The 21,685-nt window shown below is 47.4% G+C and overlaps 2 protein-coding genes across 6 annotated transcripts in view; one reads left to right on the forward strand and one right to left on the reverse strand.

Annotated features, from left to right (window-relative positions):
• The window catches only part of THADA (THADA armadillo repeat containing), a 321,965-nt gene that overhangs the window by 2,288 nt on the left and 297,992 nt on the right, over positions 1-21,685 (reverse strand). For all 5 annotated transcript variants that reach the window (XM_044263601.1, XM_044263604.1, XM_044263603.1 and 2 more), the window contains one exon: positions 5,163-5,332. In XM_044263601.1, coding sequence (XP_044119536.1) covers positions 5,163-5,332 — 170 coding nt within the window. The remainder of the gene's footprint in view (positions 1-5,162; positions 5,333-21,685) is intronic.
• Positions 9,404-9,898, forward strand: LOC122916344 (60S ribosomal protein L23a-like). Its single transcript, XM_044263606.1, has one exon. The coding sequence runs from the start codon at positions 9,428-9,430 to the stop codon at positions 9,896-9,898; it is 471 nt and encodes a 156-aa protein (XP_044119541.1). The 5' UTR covers positions 9,404-9,427.

Genomic DNA, 21,685 nt, shown 5'->3' on the forward strand with positions numbered 1-21,685 from the left:
ATACCGTTGAGTTCTATTTGTGTTGTCTCAAATGTAACAGTCCATTCTTCTTCATGGCTGAGTAGTATTCCCATACATATATAACACACACATAATATACACACAATGCATGCATGTGTGTTCACACACACACACACACACAACCCTCTTTATGTATTCATCCATTGAAGGACATGTTAAATTGATTCCGTGTCTTGGCTATTGGAAATAAAGCTGCTGTGAACACAGTGGTGCATGTATCTTTTCAAATTAGTGTTTCCTTTTTCTTTGGATAGAGCCCAGGCTATGAAATTGCTAGATCTCCTGTTCTATTTTTAATTTTATGAGGAACCTCCATACTGTTTTCTTTTTTAATTTTATTTATTTATTTATTTATTTGGCAGAGAGAGATCACAAGTAGGCAGAGAGGCAGGCAGAGAGAGAGAGGAGGAAGAAGGCTCCCTGCTGAGCAGAGAGCCCGAGGCGGGACTCGATCCCAGGACCCTGAGATCATGACCTGAGCTGAAGGCAGCGGCTTAACCCACTGAGCCACCCAGGCGCCCTCCACACTGTTTTCCATAGTGGCTGCACAGATTTACATTCCCACCAACAAGACATGAGAGTTCTTCCTCTACATCCTCACCAACACCTACTTCTTGTCTTTTTGATACTAGACATTCTGACTGGTGTTAGGTGATACTTCATTGTGGCTTTGGTTTGCATTTCCCTGATGATTAGTGATGTTGAGTGTCTTTCCAGGTGCCTGTTGTCCATCTGTATGTCTCCTTTGGGAAAATGTCTATTCAGATCCTCTGCCCATTTTTAAATCAGATTTCTCTGGTGTTATTGAGTTGTATGAGTTCTCTATATTTTTTGGATTTTAACCCCTTATTGGACATATAAATCATACGCAAATATCTTCTCCCACTAAGTAGGTTGTTTTCTTTTTTTTTTTTTCTTTTTAAAAATTATTTATTTGAGAGAGAGAGCAGTAGCAGAGGGAAAAGACAGAGGGAGAAGCAGCCTCCCCACTGAGCCAGCAGTCCGATGTGGGACTCAATCCCAGGACCCTGGGATCATGACCCAAACCAAAGACAGAGGCCCACCAACTGAGCCACCTAGTCACCCTTCAGTAGGTTCTGTTTTCATTTTGTTGATGGTTTCCTTCAGTGCACAAAGGCTTTTTAGTTTGATTTAGTCCCAGTTGTTTATTTTTGCTTTGTTTCCCTTACCTTTGGAGTCAGATGCACAAAAACATCACTAGGACTGATGTCAAGGAGCTTACCATCTATGTTTTCTTCTAGAAGTTTTATAGTTTCAGGTCTTACATTCAAGGCTTTAATCCATTTCGAGTTAATTTTTGTAAATGGCATAAGAAAGTGATCCAGGTTTATTCTTTTGCATGTAACTTTCCAGTTTTCCCAATACCATTTATAGAATAGACTATCCATTCCTCATTGTAGATTTTTGCTTCCTTTGTCAAAAATTAATTGACCATATATATGCGTGGGTTTATTTCTGGGCTCTCTATTCGGTTCCACTGATCTCTATGTCTGTTTTTGTGTCAATGCCATACTGTTTAGATTACTATAGCTTTGTAGTATAGTTTGAAGTCAAGACACATTATACCTCTGACTTTGTTCTTTCTCAAGACTGTTTTGGCTGTTTGGGGTATTTTCTTTTTTTTTTTTTTTAAGATTTTATTTATTTGACAGACAGAGATCACAAGTAGGCAGAGAGGCAGAGAGAGGGGGGGAAAGCAGGCTCCTTGCTGAGCAGGGAGCCTGATGTGGGGCTTGATCCCAGAACCCTGAGATCATGACCCGAACCAAAGGCAGAGGCTTAACCCACTGAGCCACCCAGGTGCCCCCTCTATTTTTTGTTTTTGATGTCACATTTTACATCTTTTCACACTTCCCTTAATTATTGTAGTTTCAGTACATTTTACTAAATTTTTTCTTTTTAACCTTCAAAGTAGCTTTGTAAGTGATTTATCTACTACCTTTATTATACATTTACCTTTTCCAGTGGGATTTTTACTTTCATATGTTTTCTTGTTATTATTTAGTAACATTTCTTTTCTTTCTTTTTTTTTTTTTTTTTTTTTTTTGGTGGGCAGCAAAGCAAGGTTTATTGACCAATAGCAAAGTGATAGTTACAAAGCTCCCAAGGAAGAAGGGGACCTAAGGGGTTTGCCACTGGAGTTTCTAAGTCTAGGGGTTTTTATGAGCTTGTTAGTATGCTGTTTTAATCCAATTAACCCTCCTGATTGTCATCTAATCAGATTTTTGTCACCTGTCTTATCATATGCAAATGGTGGAGGGCTCCTTCCAGGGTAGTTATAAAATCCTTTTAAGGGTGGTTTCCTCTTAGGGCTGGGGGTGAGGTGGGGCTTGTCCCTGTCTGCCTGCTTTCCAGCTATCCTTCATCATTCTCCCTTTGAAGAAGTAACCCTAACTGCTTTTAGGGAAGAAGGGTGACCACCCTTCTATCATAGCTACCTCCTATTGGTCACAGGTGTTAGATGGGGCCGCAGTCAGGGCTCCTCTCATCCCATCTTCATTTGTGCCATTTCTTCTCAACTTAAATGAGTCATTGAACATTTCTAAGCCCAGGTTAGTGGTGATGAGCTCCTTTAGTTTTTGCTTATCTGGGAAACTTTTCATTTTTCCTTCCTTTCTGAATGATAACCTTGCCAAGTACAGTATTCTTGTTTGGAAGGTTTTGAGTAAGTCATGCCACTCCCTTCTGGCCTGCAAAATTATTGCTCAGAAACCTGCCCATAGCCATACAGGGTTTCCCCTGTACGTAATAATTTGTTTTTCTCTTGCCACTTTTAAGATTCTCTCTTTAACTTCCGACATTTTAACTATGATGTGTCTTGGTGTGGATCTCTTTAGGTTCATCTTTGGAATTCTTTGGGCTTCCCTGGGCCTAAATTTGTTTCCTTTTCCAGATTAGGGAAGTTTTCAGCCATTGTTTCTTCAATTTAGTTTTCTGCCCCTTTCTCTCTTCTCCTCCTGGGACCCCTATGGTGTGAATGTTATTCCACCTGATGCTGTCCCAATAGCTCTCTTAAGCTAACTTCTTTTTATTTTTATTTATTTATTTTTAAAAGATTTTATTTATTTATTTGACAGACAGAGATCACAAGTAGGCAGAGAGGCAGGCAGAGAGAGAGGAAGGGAAGCAGGCTCCCTGCTGAGCAGAGAGCCTGATGTGGGGCTCGATCCCAGGACCCTGGGATCACGACCTGAGCCGAAGGCAGAGACTTTAACCCACTAAGCCACCCAGGCACCCCTAACTTCTTTATAAAAGTTGCTTTCCTGGGGGGAGGGGGGTTGGGAGTAGGGGGGTAGGGTTATGGACATTGGGGAGGGTATGTGCTTTTGGGTAAATTGGAAGGGGAGGTGAACCATGAGAGACTATGGACTCTGAAAAACAATCTGAGGGGTTTGAAGTGGCGGGGGGGTGGGAGGTTGGGGTACCAGGTGGTGGGTATTATAGAGGGCACGGCTTGCATGGAGCACTGGGTGTGGTGAAAAAATAATGAATACTGTTTTTCTGAAAATAAATAAATTGGAAAAAAAAAAGTTGCTTTCATTTTTGCTGCTCTTTCTGGATGAGCTCCATTGCTTTGTCTTCCAGCTCACTGAACCATTCTTCTGTTTCATCCAGTCTGCTGTTGAGCCCTTCTAATGTTTCTTAGGTCAGTTCTTGTATTTTTTGGCTCTGTGCCTTCTATTTGGTATTTATGTATATTTCCTCTTTGTTTCAGTTCTCACTGTGTCCATCCTTTCTTTTCCCAAGTTCAGTGAACTTTTTTTTTTTTTAAGATTTTATTTATTTATTTGAGAGAGAGGGAGAGTACAAAGGGAGAGTAAGAGGGAGAAGCAGACTCCACGCTGAGCAGAGAGCCCGATATGGGGCTTGATCCCAGGACCCTGAGAGCATGACCTGAGCCGAAGGCAGACACTAAACTGACTGAGTCACCCAGGAGCCCCAGTGAGCTTCTTTATGGACACTACTTTGAATTCTTTATCAGATAGATTCCTTATCTCCATTATCATTAAGGTCTTTTTCTGGAACATATTTCTGTTTCCTCATTTTGCTAGACTCTGTGTTTGCTTTGTGTATTAGGCAAAGAAGCCACCTCTCTTGGTCTCTTGGCCTAATGGGTGATGAAACTTCTCCTTCAACTTTGCCCTAGCTCTTGGTTGTCTCTTGAACCCTTCTGATTGTCTGAACAGCCTGATTTATTCTTAATATGGCCCCATTGTTGAGGATGTGCCAAGACCTGTCAGTGTCCCAAGGGGAGGAATCTCATTTAGCACCTGCTTTCAGGCTGACTGGAAGCCAGATCCTTTGGCAGCAGCTTTTAAAATATATATAATACTGTGGGATGGCAATTGTAATCCTTCCTGGCCTCCAGACCAGGAGATCTTGAGGTGTCCCTTGGGCAACTGTTGCAAAAATTGGGGCTCCGGATCAATGTATTAGGTTTTTGGGGAGAGGTCTCATGGAGCCGTAGCAAGGCCAAGTGGAGCATGCAAGGATGTCACCTTCTGCTTATGTTTCCTAGGAACACCTCCTGTGCCTCTAGATGTGTGGGAAAGCTGAAGCCTATCTCTCAGGCTGAGAATCCAGGCTAAGTAAACAGCCTTTTTTCCATAAGACTGGGGTTGTGTTTCAGTCCACTGTCTGTGCAGGGCCCTGGGATGGTAGACTGCCGAGAACTGTCTTCCTGATCACCACGTTCCTGTGGAGTTCAGGATGACAGCTCCCTTGGCCACCAGGGTCAGGCAATCAAGGGGTGTCCTGGGTGTGGAACAGCCAAGGCTATTGGCTTTAGCTAGGCCGTCGGATAGTGAAGGCAGTGGGGCCTGCCCATGGGCTTCAGAAACCCAGGAGGCTCTTTCAAAGTCCTCTCCCCTGGTGATCTCAAGACTTACCACAGGAACCTCAAAAGTCAGCATGAGAGCTACCCCCTCTCCCCCAGCAGCATCTAGCCAGCTGCTGTGGTCATTTGGAGACTTTCCTAATTGGTTATTGATCTGTATGTGAGCACTCAGAAGCACACTTTCAGCAGCCACTGGAAGCTGCAGCAAGTCTGCCGTGCTGATCTAGTGGATTTGGGCCACCGCTCTGATCCCACCACCATGGCCCTGAGACCCTGGGGTTACCTGTTGGGTGCTTTCCACATGAACCGCAGAATCATCACCCTCTCCCAATAGCCATCCCAGTAGGACTGGGAGTCCAGGGGCCAGCCGGTCCCACTGCTGGAGCAGGTCACACAGCACAGCCAGGGCCAGAGTCAGTGCAATTGAAGCATCCACCTGACAGAAGGCAAATTCTGTGGAAACGAGAAAAAGAGAGAGAGAGAGAGAGAGAGAGAAAGAGAGGCGAGCGGTCAATGTGCTGCTCAGGGCCAGCCCGGGGAGGCTCTGCAGGACTCCAGGAACGTTAAGGGCCTCAGATCAAATCACTGCTACCAGCCTGCAGGGAGGTGGCTAGGCTCCTCAGAGGTCAGTAGTCCATTTCATTCTGCTGGAAGGAGTCAGAGGCCTGAACCTCACCATTTTCATGCCCCCCCCATCCCTGTGTGGTCAGAAGCAATTCCACCTGTAAGATGAGACATTTAGCTCCCGTTAGTCCATCTACTGTAACTGGAAGGACCTCAGGAAAGCTTCCCACCCTGTGTCTCTTCTGCAGGCCTGTCACAACGCCTGAATGCCACTGGTCTGCCCCTCCCTCCTAAAGCAAATCCCGCTGGCCACGTGACACATAAACCTCTTGCCATTTTACCATTTTAGAGAAGGGCATCAGCAAACTTTTTCTTTTTTCTTAAAGATTTTATTTATTTATATGACAGACAGAGATCACAAGTAGCCAGAGAGCCTGGCAGAGAGAGAAAGGAAGAAGCAGGCTCCTTGCAGAGCAGAGAGCCCGATGTGGGGCTCGATCCCAGGACCCCGGGATCATGACCTGAGCTGGAGGCAGAGGCTTTAACCCACCAAGCCACCCAGGAGCCCCAGCGAACTTTTTCTTAACAGGTCAGAGAATAAATATTTTAGACTCTGGGGGGTCTTCAGGTCCCTTTCACAACTCCTCAACTCTGCTAGCAGACACAGGCAATATGGAAACTTTATTTAAGTTCCAGTAAAATTTGAATCTCATGTATTTTTCACTTGTCATAAATATTCTTCTTTTGATTTTCTCCCCGCAACCATTTACAGACCTAAAAAGCACTTGTAGGGGTGCCTGGGTGGCTCAGTGGGTTAAGCCTCTGCCTTCGGCTTGGGTCATGATCTCAGGGTCCTGGGATCGAGCCTCACATTGGGCTCTCTGCTCAGCAGGGAGCCTGCTTCCCTCTCTTTCTCCACCCACCTCTCTGCCTACTTGTAATCTCTCTCTCTCTCTCTGTCAAATAAATAAATGAAATCTTTAAAAAAAAAACACTTGTAGTTCATAGGCTGTACGGCAGCAGGTGGCAAGCTGGATTTGGCTCATATCTGCTACCCTCTTGTCTTTGAATTCATTTTTCAGATCCTTGTCTTGCTTGCTGGCTGAGAAAAGGTACAGAAAGGGTAGAATGGGGTACAGAAAAAGGAAGCGGGTTCCTTGGGGAAACCATTGCTTACTTCATCATTTGCCTTAGCCGGTCCTAAATATAGGTTTGAAGAGAGGCTCTGAGTGTTGACACTTCTGCTAACAACTGGAGGCCTCCTACCCGCAACCTGGAGGAGGTCTGAGACATAGGGCTGCAATACTACCACCAAATGAACCTCTTTGGATCCCTCCATGCACCAAGGCCTGACTTTTGATGACCCACTTCTATTGAAGCTTCATTGTTCCCTAATCCCCATCTCCAGCTCCAGCACACAGACCTGGCCTGGACCGCTGGCCCTCACAGAGACTTGCTCAGCACACGGAGAGAACCCTCAGAGTCTGGACTGAAAGCTTGAGCTCTCAGGGTACTGAACCGGTCTAAGTAGGATGCCCCTGCCCCCACCCCAGGGCCCATTATGTGCCAGGCCCTAACCAACTACTTTCTATCCACTCCTTTGACATCCCATGGGCTGGGTATTGTTATCCCTACTTCACAGGTGCAGAACCTTGGGCTCAGATTAAGTTACTTGTATATAGTCCCAGTGCTTTGAGTGACTATAAATACTCAGAATGTGCACAATGTTTCATGGCACCTCCGGAGCAGATTTGAATTAGCATCAACATTCCAGACATACAGGTCTCCCCAGTGAGATAAGCCGGGCTAGTGACCCTGAAGCGGGCCCAGTACTACCTGAAGCCCACCCAGCAGAGCCTGGACTCATGGAAGCAGCCCCAAGATTGATGTCACCATCCCCGAATCAATCTCCCAGGACCCTGCCCCTTGGTGCCTCTGCTCCCCAGCCTGCTGCCTCCTGCTGCCTGGAACCAGGATTTAACCCAAGCAACAGAGAAAGAAGAGAGGGATGAGAGAGAAGCAGCGAGCAAATGTGCATTTTGGCTCTCGGTCTGGGGCATGTGTTAGTCCGGCCCTTACCTACAGTATAATCTCTATTTTTAATCTCTACCTAACTCCTCTATGTAGTTCTCAGATGGTTTAGAATCTGTATGGGGAGATGGTACAATTAATTAGCATCTTTCACACCTAAAAGAATTGAAAATATACATGAAGATTAGCATAGGATTAAACACATAGCAGATGCTCAGAACATTCTAGTGTGTGGCTCTGGAGATCATGAAATCTTTTCCTTTGCCTCCAACTTGATTTAATTTGAACACTAACACAGGGACTGCCATAAAGAAAGCATTCACTAAATGGTTACCTAGGGTTACTGGTGATAAATGAACACTGGCCTATCTAACCATTATTGCTCCCACACGAGCAGGGAGGTATCCTTATTTAACCAATGAGGAAGCTATGCTCATGGGGAATGGATCCAAGTTTGCACAGTCAGCAGTGGTGGCAGTGAGCTAAGTCTGCCTCAGCCCAGACGCTGCCCCGACCCCATGGGGAAGCCATGCAGAAACAGCCCACGGAGATGAAGAAGTCACACTTGGCTTTATCACTTGTGCTCATGATGCCACCAGGAAGGCCTGCTGCACTTGCCCCACCTGCCAGAACAGATGTCTCCCATCCTGTACCAATTTGTCATGAATTGTGCTTAGGAAGTGGCAGGTGAGTGACGGGCATGACAGAGACACAGGGGAGTGTTGGTGTGACTTGGCTAGGAGTAGGTCCAGAGAGAATTAGAGCCATCCAAATACTGATTCTGCCAGATGAAAAAGGAAGGGGAAAGAAAGCTGGATGGGGAAGGGGGGAATAAGTTGGATTTAAATCTGCTTGAGGGGCCAGATGCACCCCACCAAGTTTCCTCTTTTATTACTTTGCCTTGAACTAGGATGGCTTGGCTAGAACAACCCAGATCGCTACTGGCCACATGCCCTGTGAAGGGAGGCAGAAGAGTGGGAGAGGAGTCTTTTTTTAGCTCAGCACACAAGCCAACTAGGCTCTCATGGGCTGGCCAGTCCATCAGCGAAACAAGAAAGCAAGTGACCAAACCACCAGTGTGTCTGAAGAATCTGTTGCATGTCCAGAACAGCTAAACAATCTGGAAAAACACAACAGAACTGGAAGACTCACACTTCCCAATTTTAAAGCCTAACTACAAGGTGACAGTAATCAAGACAGTGTGGTGCTGGCATAAGGACAAATATACAAATCCACGGAATAGAACTGAGAGTCCAGAAATAAACCCTCACACTTACATTTCATTGTTTTTTTTGTTTTTTGGCAAGAGTGCCAAAACAATTAATGGTAGGGAAAGAACAGTTTTTTCAACCAATGGAGGTAGGACACCTAGATATTCATCCACAGGCAAAACAATGAACTTGGGCCTACTTTACAGCAGGTACAACAATGGACTCAAGATGGATCATTAAGAGCTAAAACTATAAAACACGTAGAAGAGGGGCGCCTGGGTGGCTCCGTGGGTTAAGCCTCTACCTTTGGCTCAGGTATGATCTCAGGGTCCTGGGATCGAGTCCCACATCAGGCTCTCTGCTTGGTAGGGAGCCTGCTTCCTCCTCTCTCTCTCTCTGCCTGCCTCTCTGCCTACTTGTGATCTCTCTCTGTCAAATAAATAAATAAATAAATAAATCTTAAAACACATAGAAGAAAATACTGAAGTGATGCTCTGAGATCTTGGATTAGGCAGTAATTTCTTAAGTAAGATATCAGAAGCCCAAGCAAGAAAAGAAAGGTCAGACTCCACCAGAACCGTAAACTTTTGTGCTCCAAAGGATATCATTAATACAGAGAAGACAACTCACGGAGATGGAGAATATATCTGTAAACCCCGTATATGACAAGGGACATATATTTAGAATACATAAAGCACTCTTAAAATGAAATAATAAAAAGATAACCCGCCCTTTTACGAAGATGGCGCCGAAAGCTAAGAAGGAAGCCCCTGCCCCTCCCAAAGCCGAAGCCAAAGCAAAGGCTTTGAAAGCCAAGAAAGCGGTGCTGAAAGGCGTCCACAGTCACAAAAAAAAGAAGATCCGCACATCACCTACCTTCCGACGACCCAAGACTCTGCGTCTCCGAAGGCAACCCAAATATCCTCGAAAGAGCGCCCCCAGGAGAAACAAGCTTGACCACTATGCCATCATCAAGTTCCCCCTGACTACTGAGTCAGCCATGAAGAAAATAGAAGACAACAACACACTTGTGTTCATTGTGGATGTCAAGGCCAACAAGCACCAGATCAAACAGGCTGTGAAGAAGCTCTATGACATTGATGTAGCCAAGGTCAACACCTTAATCAGGCTTGATGGAGAGAAGAAGGCATACGTTCAGCTGGCCCCTGACTATGATGCTTTGGATGTTGCCAACAAAATTGGGATCATCTAAACTGAGTCCAGCTGGCTAAATCTAAATACAGTTTTTTCATGATAAAAAAAAAAAAAAAAAAAAAAAGATAACCCAATGAAAACATGTGCAAGGGATCTGAATAGACATTTCTCCAGAGGAGATCCACAAATGACCAATAAAAACAGGAAAAGATACTCAGCACCATTAACCATCAGGAAAATACAAATCAAAACCACAGCGAGAGGGCGCCTGGGTGGCTCAGTGGGTTAAGCCGCTGCCTTCGGCTCAGGTCATGATCTCAGGGTCCTGGGATTGAGTCCCACATCGGGCTCTCTGCTCAGCAGGGGGCCTGCTTCCCTTCCTCTCTGTCTGCCTGCTTCTCTGCCTACTTGTGATTTCTGTCTGTCAAATAAATGAATAAAATCTTTAAAAAAAAAAGAAACACAGCGAGATACCGCTTCACAACCATTAGATCCACAATACAAAAGACAGATAAAAAGTTTTGGTGAAAATGTGGAGAAGTTGGAACTCTCGGACACTGCTGGTTGGGATATAAAATGGTGCAGCCAGTTTGGGAAACAGTCTCGAAGTTTTGCTCACTCCTAGGCACACACACTCAAGAGAAATAAAAACCGTATGTCCACACAAACATTTGTATTTGTGAATTTTCATACTAGCCAATACGCAGAAGCAGTCAAGACGTCTATCAACCAAGGGATGGATAAATAAAATGTATAACCGTACAGTGGAATATTATTTAGCTGAAAAATGGAATGAAGTACAGATACATGCTACACCACAGACAAACCTTGGAAACATGCTGAGTGAAAAGAAGCCAGACATGAAAGACCATGTATTGTATAATTCCACCTATGTGAAATATCCAGATCAGGTGAATCACAGAGACAAAAAGTGGATTAATGGCTGCCAGAGGTTGGAGAATGGGGAGATGGAGGAATGACTGCTGATAGAAACAGCACTTCTTTTTTGGGTTGACGAAAATGTTCTGGAATTATACAGTGGTGATGGCTGTACAACCCTGTGATATACTAAAATGTGTATATCTGTAGGCTTTAATTTGGTGAATTTTGTGGCATGTGAATTATCTTGGACCAGGGGGAAGGGGGAATGTGGCAGGCTGAAAAATGGCTCCTGGCCCCTGGAACCTGTGAATGTTACCTTATTTGGAAAAAGAGTCTTTGCAGATGTGATTTAGTTAATGGTCCTGAGATGAGGAAATTGTCTTAGATGATCTGGGTGGTGCCTAGATGCCATCACGAATGTCCTAAAGAGAGCGAGCAGAAAGACACCCGAAACCTATGGAGGAGAAGGTGACGTGAAGCCAGAAGACTGGAGGGATGAAGCCTCTGGAAGCAATGAGACATCCGGTGCTCGATGGAGTGGTGTGGATCTCAAGAGCTGCAGGAATCAGGGGAGGGAGGAAGTCAGAGTGCTCAAATAAATCATTGCCTGCCAATTGCTACTGGCTAAGGCTAGAGTGAAATATACCCTAGACCCCTGTGAGAGGGCTTCAGGTGGGTGAGGTGTGCTGGTACATAATCTTGTCTGTGCTAGGCCTACACAAGGGGGATTAGCATTCCGTCAATAGGAAGTGAGTTGGAAACCCAACGAATCTGTTAGAATTAGTTAATCCTTGCCTTCTCCCCTTGTGAATGGATCACCTGGGTGGTACGGCTTTGGGGCCGATACAGTGTGGACATCCTCTTGCTACTGCTCCCTGCCCCCCAGCATGGGGCTCTTCTGCCAAGGCAGACACCTGGCTGCCAGAAGATACAGGCTGAGACTCCTGAGGCGAGCATGGGGAGTCCCACAGCCCTGCCGCCCATGTTCTTTCCCACTCCTGTGACGAGGCCTCCCCTTGGGGTTGGCAGTTAGAGGCAAGCCCCACACAGGGCTGGACACACCTCAAGTCCCAGGCTTTGAGGTGGTCTTCAATCACACTGATGAAAATGAAAATGCCAATGTCGACTTGTTCTGGGTGCCAGCCTTGAGCTTGAGACTGTGGATTCAAAGTGCACTGTCTGACTCTAGAGTTATCATGGGGGAGAGGCCTTCTAGACCAAGGCCATTGGTCAAGTCTCCTTTCTAAGAGGGGCCAAGTCAGCACAGTAAATGCTGAGGAAATGGAGATGGGTTGAGTATTTCCTGCCTCTAGCTCAGGAGCATCCTGTTCTAGGCATCTGTGGAACTCCCTCAAACTCGCCATCCCACCATCTCCCTGTCCACAGGCTCACCCATCAATTCAAGCTTCTATCTGCCCATGGTACTTATTGTCACCTGCTGTGTGTGTGTGGAGGGGAGAGCGGTACTATGAGAAACACGAGGAAAACTCCAGTCCCTTCTCTGAGAGAGGAGAGTGTGGTCAGTGGTGAGCTGACACACGAAGGGTCAGGAAATAATCCAAGACGGTGTCATGACAGGGACTGATAATATCATGAGTAGCAGTAATGAACGAACAGAAAAGGAAAAAAAAAATGTGGGGAATGGGAGGAGGGAGCTTTATGGAGGGAAAATGGGCAGGCCGAGGATAAGGGGCCACGCAGAGCTGGGACGAAAGGGAGGGGCAGGAAGCTCGGGCCTGCCCCTGAGGAGGGGCTCCTGCCAGGGGAACTGGAGGTGAAGCTGGAGGGCCAGACAGGCTGGAGCAGGCCCAGGGAGGCAAAGGCAGTGTCTGAATAAGGTAGTATTACTGGGTCTTCTTTTTTGCTGAGAGAAAATATTTTAAGGTTACACTAGGCTGCTTCCGGACAACTTCATTATTTTTGGTCTTCTCCACAGACTTCTTCACTTCCCCTCAGCAGAGCAAGAGCCTGTATTTTATTTGGTCATGAGAAACAAGTGTAGATGGCCGCTTGGTTCGGCTGCTGACTGCCGTTTGCCTCTTCCTGAGGCTGCCAGGGCCCCTCTGCCCCCTGCCCTCTACCCCAGAGCCCATGGCTCTCTGCTCCTCAGGGCCAGCACAGTCAGGACTCAGAGGTGGGATTTCCTGGCATGGCAATCAGTGCCAGGACTTTGGGGTTCTCCCAAAGGTCACTGCCCTAAGGAAAGAAAAGGGGTGGCTTCTCCAGTTTTGAAGAACACAGCAGCAAGGCTGGGCAGGGGAACATGGGTATTTATGATATTAGTCTCTGTTCTTTGGCTGAATATTTTAAAAAATTTTGTCCGAGAACCAAATGTTCTGGTCAGTGCTCTTTATTTTATTTTATTTTTTAAAAATATTTTATTTATTTATTTGACAGAGAGAGATCACAAGTAGGCAGAGAGGCAGGCAGAGAGAGAGCAGAGAGTCCGATACGGGACTCGATCCCAGGACCCTGAGATCATGACCCGAGCCGAAGGCAGAGGCTTTAACCCACTGAGCCACCCAGAGCACTGGTCAGTGCTCTTAAAGGGCAGCTCCAGCCTCAGCCTCCGCGGACACTGGCTCAGATGCCGGTGCGCTGACAGCACTGAGCCTTGGGCCCACCCACTCAGAGCTCCAAGCCAGTGCCTCTGGGCTGTCCTTCCCTCCTGCTCCCTAACCTAATAGCGCTGTTAGGTCTGGAGGGGAACTCTGACTTCACCTGGCCCAGGTGGACCCCTCCTTTTCCTTCTTCTTCTACTTCTTCTTTTTTAAAGCCCTGGGAGCTACTGCTTAAAAAAAAGTACGCAGGAGGCAGATCCCAACCAAACACACAGTTCAAGGATTCTAAGGCCCCAGAGGGCCCCTCAGAAACATCTGTCTCCAAATGGATTGTTGGGTCCGCACACAAGTCTGGTATGGCTTGCATGGTTTTTTAAAAGTCAGGAGATTTCTCGGGATGCCTGGTGGCTCAGTTGTTAAGCATCTGCCTTCGGCTCAGGTCATGATCCCAGGGTCCTGGGATTGAGCCCCACACTGGGCTCCCTGCTCAGCCAGGAGCCTGCTTCTCCTTCTCCCACTCCCCCTGCCTGTGTTCCCTCTCTTGCTGTGTCTCTCTCTGTCAAATAAATAAAATCTTCCAAAAAAAAAAAAAAAAGTCAGGAGATTTCTCATAAGAATCCACATTTCTAGCATCTTTTGAAAATTCAGAGAATTAGTACCTGGTGTCCCAGGGATGTACTCTGGCATGTTAATAGATGCCTGGAGCCGAGCAGTGGCCATGCCCTGTAGGAGGCATCGATGTATCCTACTGCCTCCGACCTCACTCCTATAGCTGTTTGAGTTTATGACTCCTACACCCGAGTACTGAGGAAGGCGACGGGTCCCAGGCCAGCCCCTCATCTTCACAGATGAGAGCACCAAGACCCTCTACCAAAGCTGTCTGATCACCAGTCTCCCCCTGGAGCTCTCTCTGGGCCTTCTTCTTCCCTCCAATTCTCTTTTTTTTTTTAAAATGATTTTTATTTATTTATTTGACAGAGAGATAGCACAAGTAGGCAGGATGGCAGGCCGAGGGAGAGGGAGAAGCACCCTCCCCACTGAGCAGGGAGCCTGATGCGGGGCTTAATCCCAGGACCTCGAGACCATGACGTGAGATGAAGGCAGATGCTTAACCAACGGAGCCACCCAGGTGCCAACTTCCCTCCAAGTCTTACAGCTCCAGGTTGCTCACCATCCCTACCACCTGACAGTTCCTGTCTTCATGACTTAGCCAGGCCTACTCATCCCTCAGGGCCCAACTCAGTCCTGTGGTCTAGATTTTTCCAGCCCGCTATGACCTTTCTCTGCTCAGACCTGCACAGCACTCAGTGTGCTGACAGACGGTGAGAGACGGCATTCTGTGGTGGAGCCCTATGTCTCTGCTTTTCCCAGCACCGTCCATAAAACAGCACTGGGCATGCAGCTGATACCATCCACTTGGTTAAAGCCACGTACTGAGCAGTCTACTAGGATGTGTTTCCCCAGTAGGAAACCTCCAAGATTGCAAGCCTCAGGTCACATGTAGACAGAATTATTGCTGTCCTTCTGCACCTGAGGTTACTAGGGTTAGAGAAGTCACTCGTTCAATATCACACAGGTGAAGTGGTAGGGGCCACACAGAAGCCTACATTCTTGACCATTGTGCGGAGCTGCCCATACAGGTTGGATGGTCACAAAGACGGATGAGCAGACCGATTGTTTGTCTTTGTCTGTGCCTTCATCCATTCTTTGTCCTTCTGCACCCTACTCAGTGCCCCGGGCACTGACCTTGATGGCCTGTGCGACCCAGGTTCCCTGTCACCCGGTTTCCAGCAGGCTTCATCTAACAGGGAGGGAATGCTGAGAATCTGGAGGACAGAAAGAAGAGAGAAGCTGGATACTTCTTTGCTGCAACCTCCCCTGTGAGTTGCCAAGGTTCTGGCCATGGCTGCGCCACCCCATTCAGTTCCCCCTGGGTGCAGGAAACCCCATTCCCTCCGCTCTCAGCTAGTCTCTGGGGCCCCAACATCATGTCGGCTTCCCTTCACCTGGTGGTTCCCAACCTCAACCAGAGATAATATTCCCTGCAGATGTCAACATCTGGACACATTTCTGGATGTCACGAGTCAGGGGAGGCCAGGCTGTGGGCATGGAGTGGGTGGAGGCCCGGGGTGCTGTGAACCACCCTACAAGGCACACGATACCTCCCCCAAATGTTAACAGGGCTGACCCTGAGGAGCCCTGTCTTACCCCTGAAACAGTCTGCAACCTTACACAACTGTATGAAGTCCCCACAGTGAAGTCCTTGCCAAGCAACAGTTCGGCGGGTAGATGGATGGACTCCTCAGCTCATAGGCCCCGACAATAGGGGCCTATGTCTCTATTTGGGGCAGAAGAGAAGAAGCGCATCTCCTCTCAACGTTTTTCTGCAAGGCAATCCCTAGCTCCCTGCCTCCTCCTCAGCTCTCTGGGCAGAGGTGGCAACAGGTGACAAACAGCCGCTTGAGGCTGACAGCTGACCACAAAGCCCTTTCTGTCTGGAGGTGCAAACATTTTTCCAAGTCTGAAGGGAAAGGATAAAAACACCACTTGAAATTCTAAAAATAGTATGGGGAAAACCTTTAAAATATTAGTAATTTGCTTTTTCTTAGTTTTCTAGCCCTTTTCATAAGGAACAAATGGCCTGGATTCCCCAAAGTTCCTGTGGACCCAACTCCCCAAGATGGAGTCAGGGGAGTCTATGACGTAGTCAGATGCCCAACGTCAACATTTTCCTGGTGACCCATCACGAAACCAGAAAACATCCGGTGGAGCTTTTGTTTTCATTTTAAAGAAAAGATATATTTAAAAAACATTTATTTTTAAGGTTAAAAAGCTGTAATTTAAAAAATGTGGGCCCACCTCAAATCACTGGGTAAATAGATGTAGATTTTCCGCTAATTTTAAAAATGGATACAGCTAACATGAATAAAAACAAATAAGCACTTCATAGGAGTTAAAAGTGTGCACTTCTCACTTGGGAGGGCCACACTTCACTGAAAAGGGGGCGATCGAATAAATACAGCTGGTGAGTAGCACACTCAGCTCCAGGCTTATAAAAATGCTTGCAACTGTTCACTTCCAACCACACCAAAGAATGAGGAATGGATCAAAATTGATGTCACTCTCAGGCAACAATGGTGGTGAAAAAACCCGGGTTCTCCTGGGCCACTGAGCCTGGGGAGAAGAGGAGCACCTCTCACCCACTTAGACCTTTCAGGGTTCTCAGTTGTTCCGGTTTTGTGTGCAACTCACTGTCCTGTTCCTTGTGGCTACCTCCGAAGCCCAGCGGGGAAGGGTAAGGTGCACGTGAGCTTTGTTCATGGCTACTCCATGGCAGGCTAACAAAGGCCTGATGTGTGACGAGGTCACAGGGGAAGGAGTGAGTTGGGTTCAGACTGGAGATGCTCTGGACAACAGCATCTGGCCCTCCGCGATGCCCTCATGCAAGGTGCAAAGTCAGCCCCTCCCCGCAGATGAGCCCTATGCTCTCCAGTATATCCTCCCTGCGCTCTGCCTTGCCCCCAGGTGATCTCGCTCTGCCAAGTCTTCCCAAGTGTTCAGTTACCTCCTCCTCTTCATGGATGGTAAGCACCTTGTACTTATTCCTTTCTGCTAGGTCACCCACCCCAAAGTACTCCTCCTGGAAGGGGCAATCAGAGCCCTTTCCCCACATCTCCCTGAACCTGCCAATGAGCCAGTGTAGTGGGGTACAATGGGGGTGCCTACGGACTGAGAAGCCCTCCTGGGGGTGGGAGGTGGGCAGCTGGGCAACTTGATGTCTCCTGCCATCAGCCTCTTCTTCCTCTGCCTGGGCAGAGTTCAAGGGCTCTACAGACACATTCTACGTTCCTTAGTGACCAGCTTGGATCTTAGCATTTCTCTTTTCCCTTTCTTTGAAGTCATTCCAGTTTTCTTTAGTTTATTCCACTTCTTTCTCTTACAGGAAATTTCTCCTCCACCTGAGCTCTGAAAACTGACTAGCTCCTTCAGAGTTGTCCCTAAGTTTCTCTGACCCTCAGTGCCACTACCCACCTGCCTTACTCCTCCTCTCCCCCTCCCCCGCCCCCTGACCTCCGACCCTGCTCCTGTTCTCAACCCTCTCTGCTTATTTGGGGCTTTAGGTGGTGGAGAGGAAGAAATCAAATGACTGATTCATTTCAGCAAAGCTGTCGTGAGCATGAAGTGCTGTGCCAGTCAGAAGCCAGGACTCCCCAGAACAGTCGTTCAGGTAATGCATGAGACACACGGTGCAGAGCACAAGATGGGGGTTTGCCGGGCTGTGCCAACACACTAGTGGACTATGGAAGATAGTGGTATGGATGGTCCTGAAGTATACCTGAAGACTAGAAATTAGGAGTCAGAGAAATGAAGAAAGATAATTCTGTCACACAAGGAGACAAGGAATTCAATTGGCTTGACAGAGTTACAAATAATTTCTTGATGAAAATTAATCAGTGTTGGTATAATCCAGACAAAACCTGTATTATTTGGCTAGCATTTTGGACTTCAATCATCTGTCAAGAAGGCGTAGCCTGGTCTGCTTCCCCAACCTCCCTGTCTCTAGACTCACCCCTCCCGCCTCTCCCCTAACTGGATTCTGCGGCGGGAGCAGTGCTCTGGAGCTCCTGGGCATCTCCGCAGCCCTCCCCCCGGCTACTGGCTGCCCTGTCTTCTCAGGAGCATCTGGTCCTCGGCTGTCTGGATGTTGGCACTCCGCCTCTCCCGCTGCACTGCCACTTCCTAGGGACCACCCTCACCAGTCTTCCTTCAAGAGCAATGGTAACCTTCTAACCACCCTCCCTGGTTCTAGTTTTGTCTTCCTCCCCTCCCCAAGCCACCCTCTGCCCTGTAGTCAGGGTGATCCTTCTAAAGCCTCCTCTCATAAAAGCCCTTCGGGGGACCCTCGAGGCTGAGTGCCCTAACTGCTCTTTCTGCCCAGCTTCACTGCCCATCACTACAAGGATAAACCAGTCTATAACTCCCTTCTGTCACTCCTCTATCACCAGGGGAGTGACCCTAACAGCCACGGGGGGTTTTAGGTTCACGCCTTCCTTTATTCTAGGCAACTGAGTTCCCTTCTCACTAAATTCTTCCCCTGCTTTAGTCCAACCTTCTAGTGGCCCTCAAAACCCTTAGCACCTAATCCCTTCCCAAGACTTTCATCTGATTACCAGCATCTCTTTGGTGACCTTATTCACCTCGAGAGAGACTCCGGGCTCCTCAGTCTTATTCCTTCAGTTTCTTTCCAGATGTAGCAGAATGAGGTCAACATGTCTTGAGGGCTGGGGCTGGGTGGTATATACCTACTATTCCTTGACAGAGTGGACTTGGAGGCTGCCCTTTGAGAAGGGACCTCTAGGGGCACCCGGATGGCTTATAACTACAGCATGTGACTCTTGATCTTGAGAGTCACAAGTTCAAAGCCCACGTTGGACAGAAAGCTTACTTAAAAAAAAAAGAAAAAGAAAAAGAAGAAGAGCCCTCCAGTTCCTCAAAAAGCTCAACGCAGAATTACCACATAATCCAGCAATTCCACTCCTAGGTATAGATCGAGAAGAAGTGAAACCAGGTATTCAAACAAAGACCTGTATGTCCGTGTTCACAGCAGCACTGTACACCATAGCCAAAAGGTGGAAACAACCCAATGTCCATCAACAGATGAGGGATGAACCCAATATGGCACAGTCGTATAACAGAGTTATTACTGAGTCGTAAGTGAAGCACTGACACATGTTACCACATACCCCACTGAGGAACCTTGTGGCTCTACACCTAATGAAAAAGGCCAGGCACACCAATAGCCTATGCTCCTATTGACACAAAATACCCAGAATGGGAAGAGTGAGAGACAAAGAGCAGACTGGTGGTTGCCAGGGGCTGGGAGGGAAAGGGAAGGCAGCCAGTGGCTCCTTAATGGACATGGGTGTTCTTAGGGGGTGAGGGAGATGAGGAAAATGCTCTGGAACTATGATGGAGGGGGACGGTTGCACAATACTATGAATGTACCAAACACCACTGACTTTATCCCTAGGATGGTTAATTTTATGTTAAGTGAATTTCACCTCAGTACAAAACAGAAATCCAAACAAGAAAGGATTTCCTTGGGGTTGGAGCCAGAGAGCGTGCCGAGAACACAAGATGGCAGATAATTCGATTCTGTGCCCCTGTGGCTTGGAGCAAAGAGGGTAGGTAAGAATGGGCCTCCTCAGTGAGTAGTGTTGCCTGGCACACACTTCCCCAAGACTGACCCTGAGCAGGGGTGTGAGGGGTGCACGGATAAAGGCACACATGGGGGTTAAAGGAAGTGTACGTGGGACTGGCCTCCCTCCCACTGCTGGAGCTGGGCTCATACAAAGATGAGAGATTTAGGACCTGGGGTACTAGAAAGGTGACAAGCCTAGGAGGGTGGTCTGAACAGCCACTGAGGAGGGAGCCCTTGCTTCCCTGCTCATTTGGTAATAAAGCAAGACATATGTCTGAAAGCACCTGCAAGGTAAGACGCCTATGTAAGTGGACGCCGTGAAATGGAATTTTATGCAGAGAGCAGGGATCAGATCACAAAGCCGTAAGGGGAAATCTCTTTACCCAAATTACACAGACCCACTTGTCTGGTTTCCATTTCATTGCCCGAGTCTGTTTTATAGTTGTGCTTTTTCATGAGCGCTTTTAAGGAAGGCCATTCCCTGACGTCATGCAAAAAAAATGTCCGAATACAATTACAGTACTGAGCGGTGCTTTTGGAAGAGAAGGCAGCCACGGAGCTTGCTGGTGTCCTGTTCCTCTCCCTTGAAAGCCATTTGTCTGCTCTCTGAAAGCAGGAGCTTCGAATCCCAGTTTTCCCAGTCCTCTGCCCCCAGAGCACCTAGCAGCACCCACACGGGGCACTGTATGCCCATGGAGCTGGAGAAGTGGGCGGGGGGCGGACAGGCGGGTGGCTGGTTGGGATGTGCCTAGCACCAGCATACAGCCCTAAGCCTTTGTGTCTGAGGCTGCACATCCTACAGTCAAGGTGAGGGAGCAGAGCCCCCATCTACCGGCTTTTCCTGGAATCTACTCCCAAACCTCCTTCCCACGTCCTCCCTTAGCTCAAGCCCTCTTCAGATTTGCCCTCAGGCTTGGAGAATGGATTTTCTTAAAAGCTTTATGGAAAACATCTCTTCTCAATCAAAATCTGTTCTCTGTGAGCCAATTCTCCACTTTTTTTCATTCTTGGCTCCTTTCTTGATCCTCCTGGCAGAATACTACTCACTTTCCAGTAGGCTATTCCCTTTCCCTTGGTCTCTGACTCAGACAGATCAGCACCTCCTTCCGCCACTTCTAGACATGGCTCTCTCCTCCTCTATCAACAATCTCTCTTGCCTTGAAGCCCATAGGTTGCTACCTCCCCATTTTTGTTAATGTCGGCTAGAGACCTGACCTTTCTCAGTGACGCAGGGTTTCACCAGCGCACTGTTGACCTCCACACCCATAAACACGCCCCTCCCAGAATCTGGGTTCACCATTCTTCAGCCTCCTCAATTCCATTACTTTCAATCTCCAATTTCACTCCCCTCACAACAAGCATGATGGCATCCGAAAACGTGGCATTACTCAGAATTGTTTCAACTTCAAGATCTCAAGTTCTTTTTTTTTTTTTTAAAGGATTATTTATTTATCTATTTATTTGAGAGAGACAGCACGCAAGCAGTGGGGGAGGAGCAGAGGAAGAGGGAGAACCGAACTCCCCACTGAGCAGGGAGTCAAATGCAGGGCTCAATCCCAGGACTCTGGGATCATGACCTGAGCCAAAGGCAGATGCTTAACCAACTGGGCTTAACCGCCCAGAGGCCCCTCAACATCTCAAGTTCTAAGCCTTCTCATCACTTTTTGTTTGTTTTGTATTTCTTTCAAGATTTATTATTTGAGAGAGAGAGAGAGAGAATGAGAGAGAGTGAGAGGGGGCAGAGAGAGAGAGAAGCTTCAAGTCGACTCAAGGTTGATCTCATGACCCGTGAGACCATGATCTGAGCTGAAACCTAGAGTCAGACATTCAACTGACTCACCCACCCATGTGCCCCTGCTTTTTTTTCTTTTTAATTATTTTTATTAACATAAAATGTATTATTTGCCCCAGGGGTACAGGTCTGTGAATCATCAGGCTTACACATTTCACAGCACTCACTATCCTGCTTTGTTTTTTAAAGTAGGCTCCACGCACAGCATGGAGCCTAACGAGGGGCTTGAATTCATGACCCTGAGATCAAGACCTGAGCTGAGATCAAGAGTCAGATGCTTAATGGACTGAGCTGCCCAGGTGGTCCCTTTTCCCTCTCTTTTAAACAAACATCCCCATCGCCAACATTCATTGAGCACTTACTACACACAGGCACTATCCTAAGTACCTCATATGTATTAATTACAAT

The sequence above is a fragment of the Neovison vison genome, chromosome 8, assembly GCF_020171115.1.
Source record: "Neovison vison isolate M4711 chromosome 8, ASM_NN_V1, whole genome shotgun sequence".
Lineage (NCBI taxonomy): Eukaryota > Metazoa > Chordata > Mammalia > Carnivora > Mustelidae > Neogale > Neogale vison.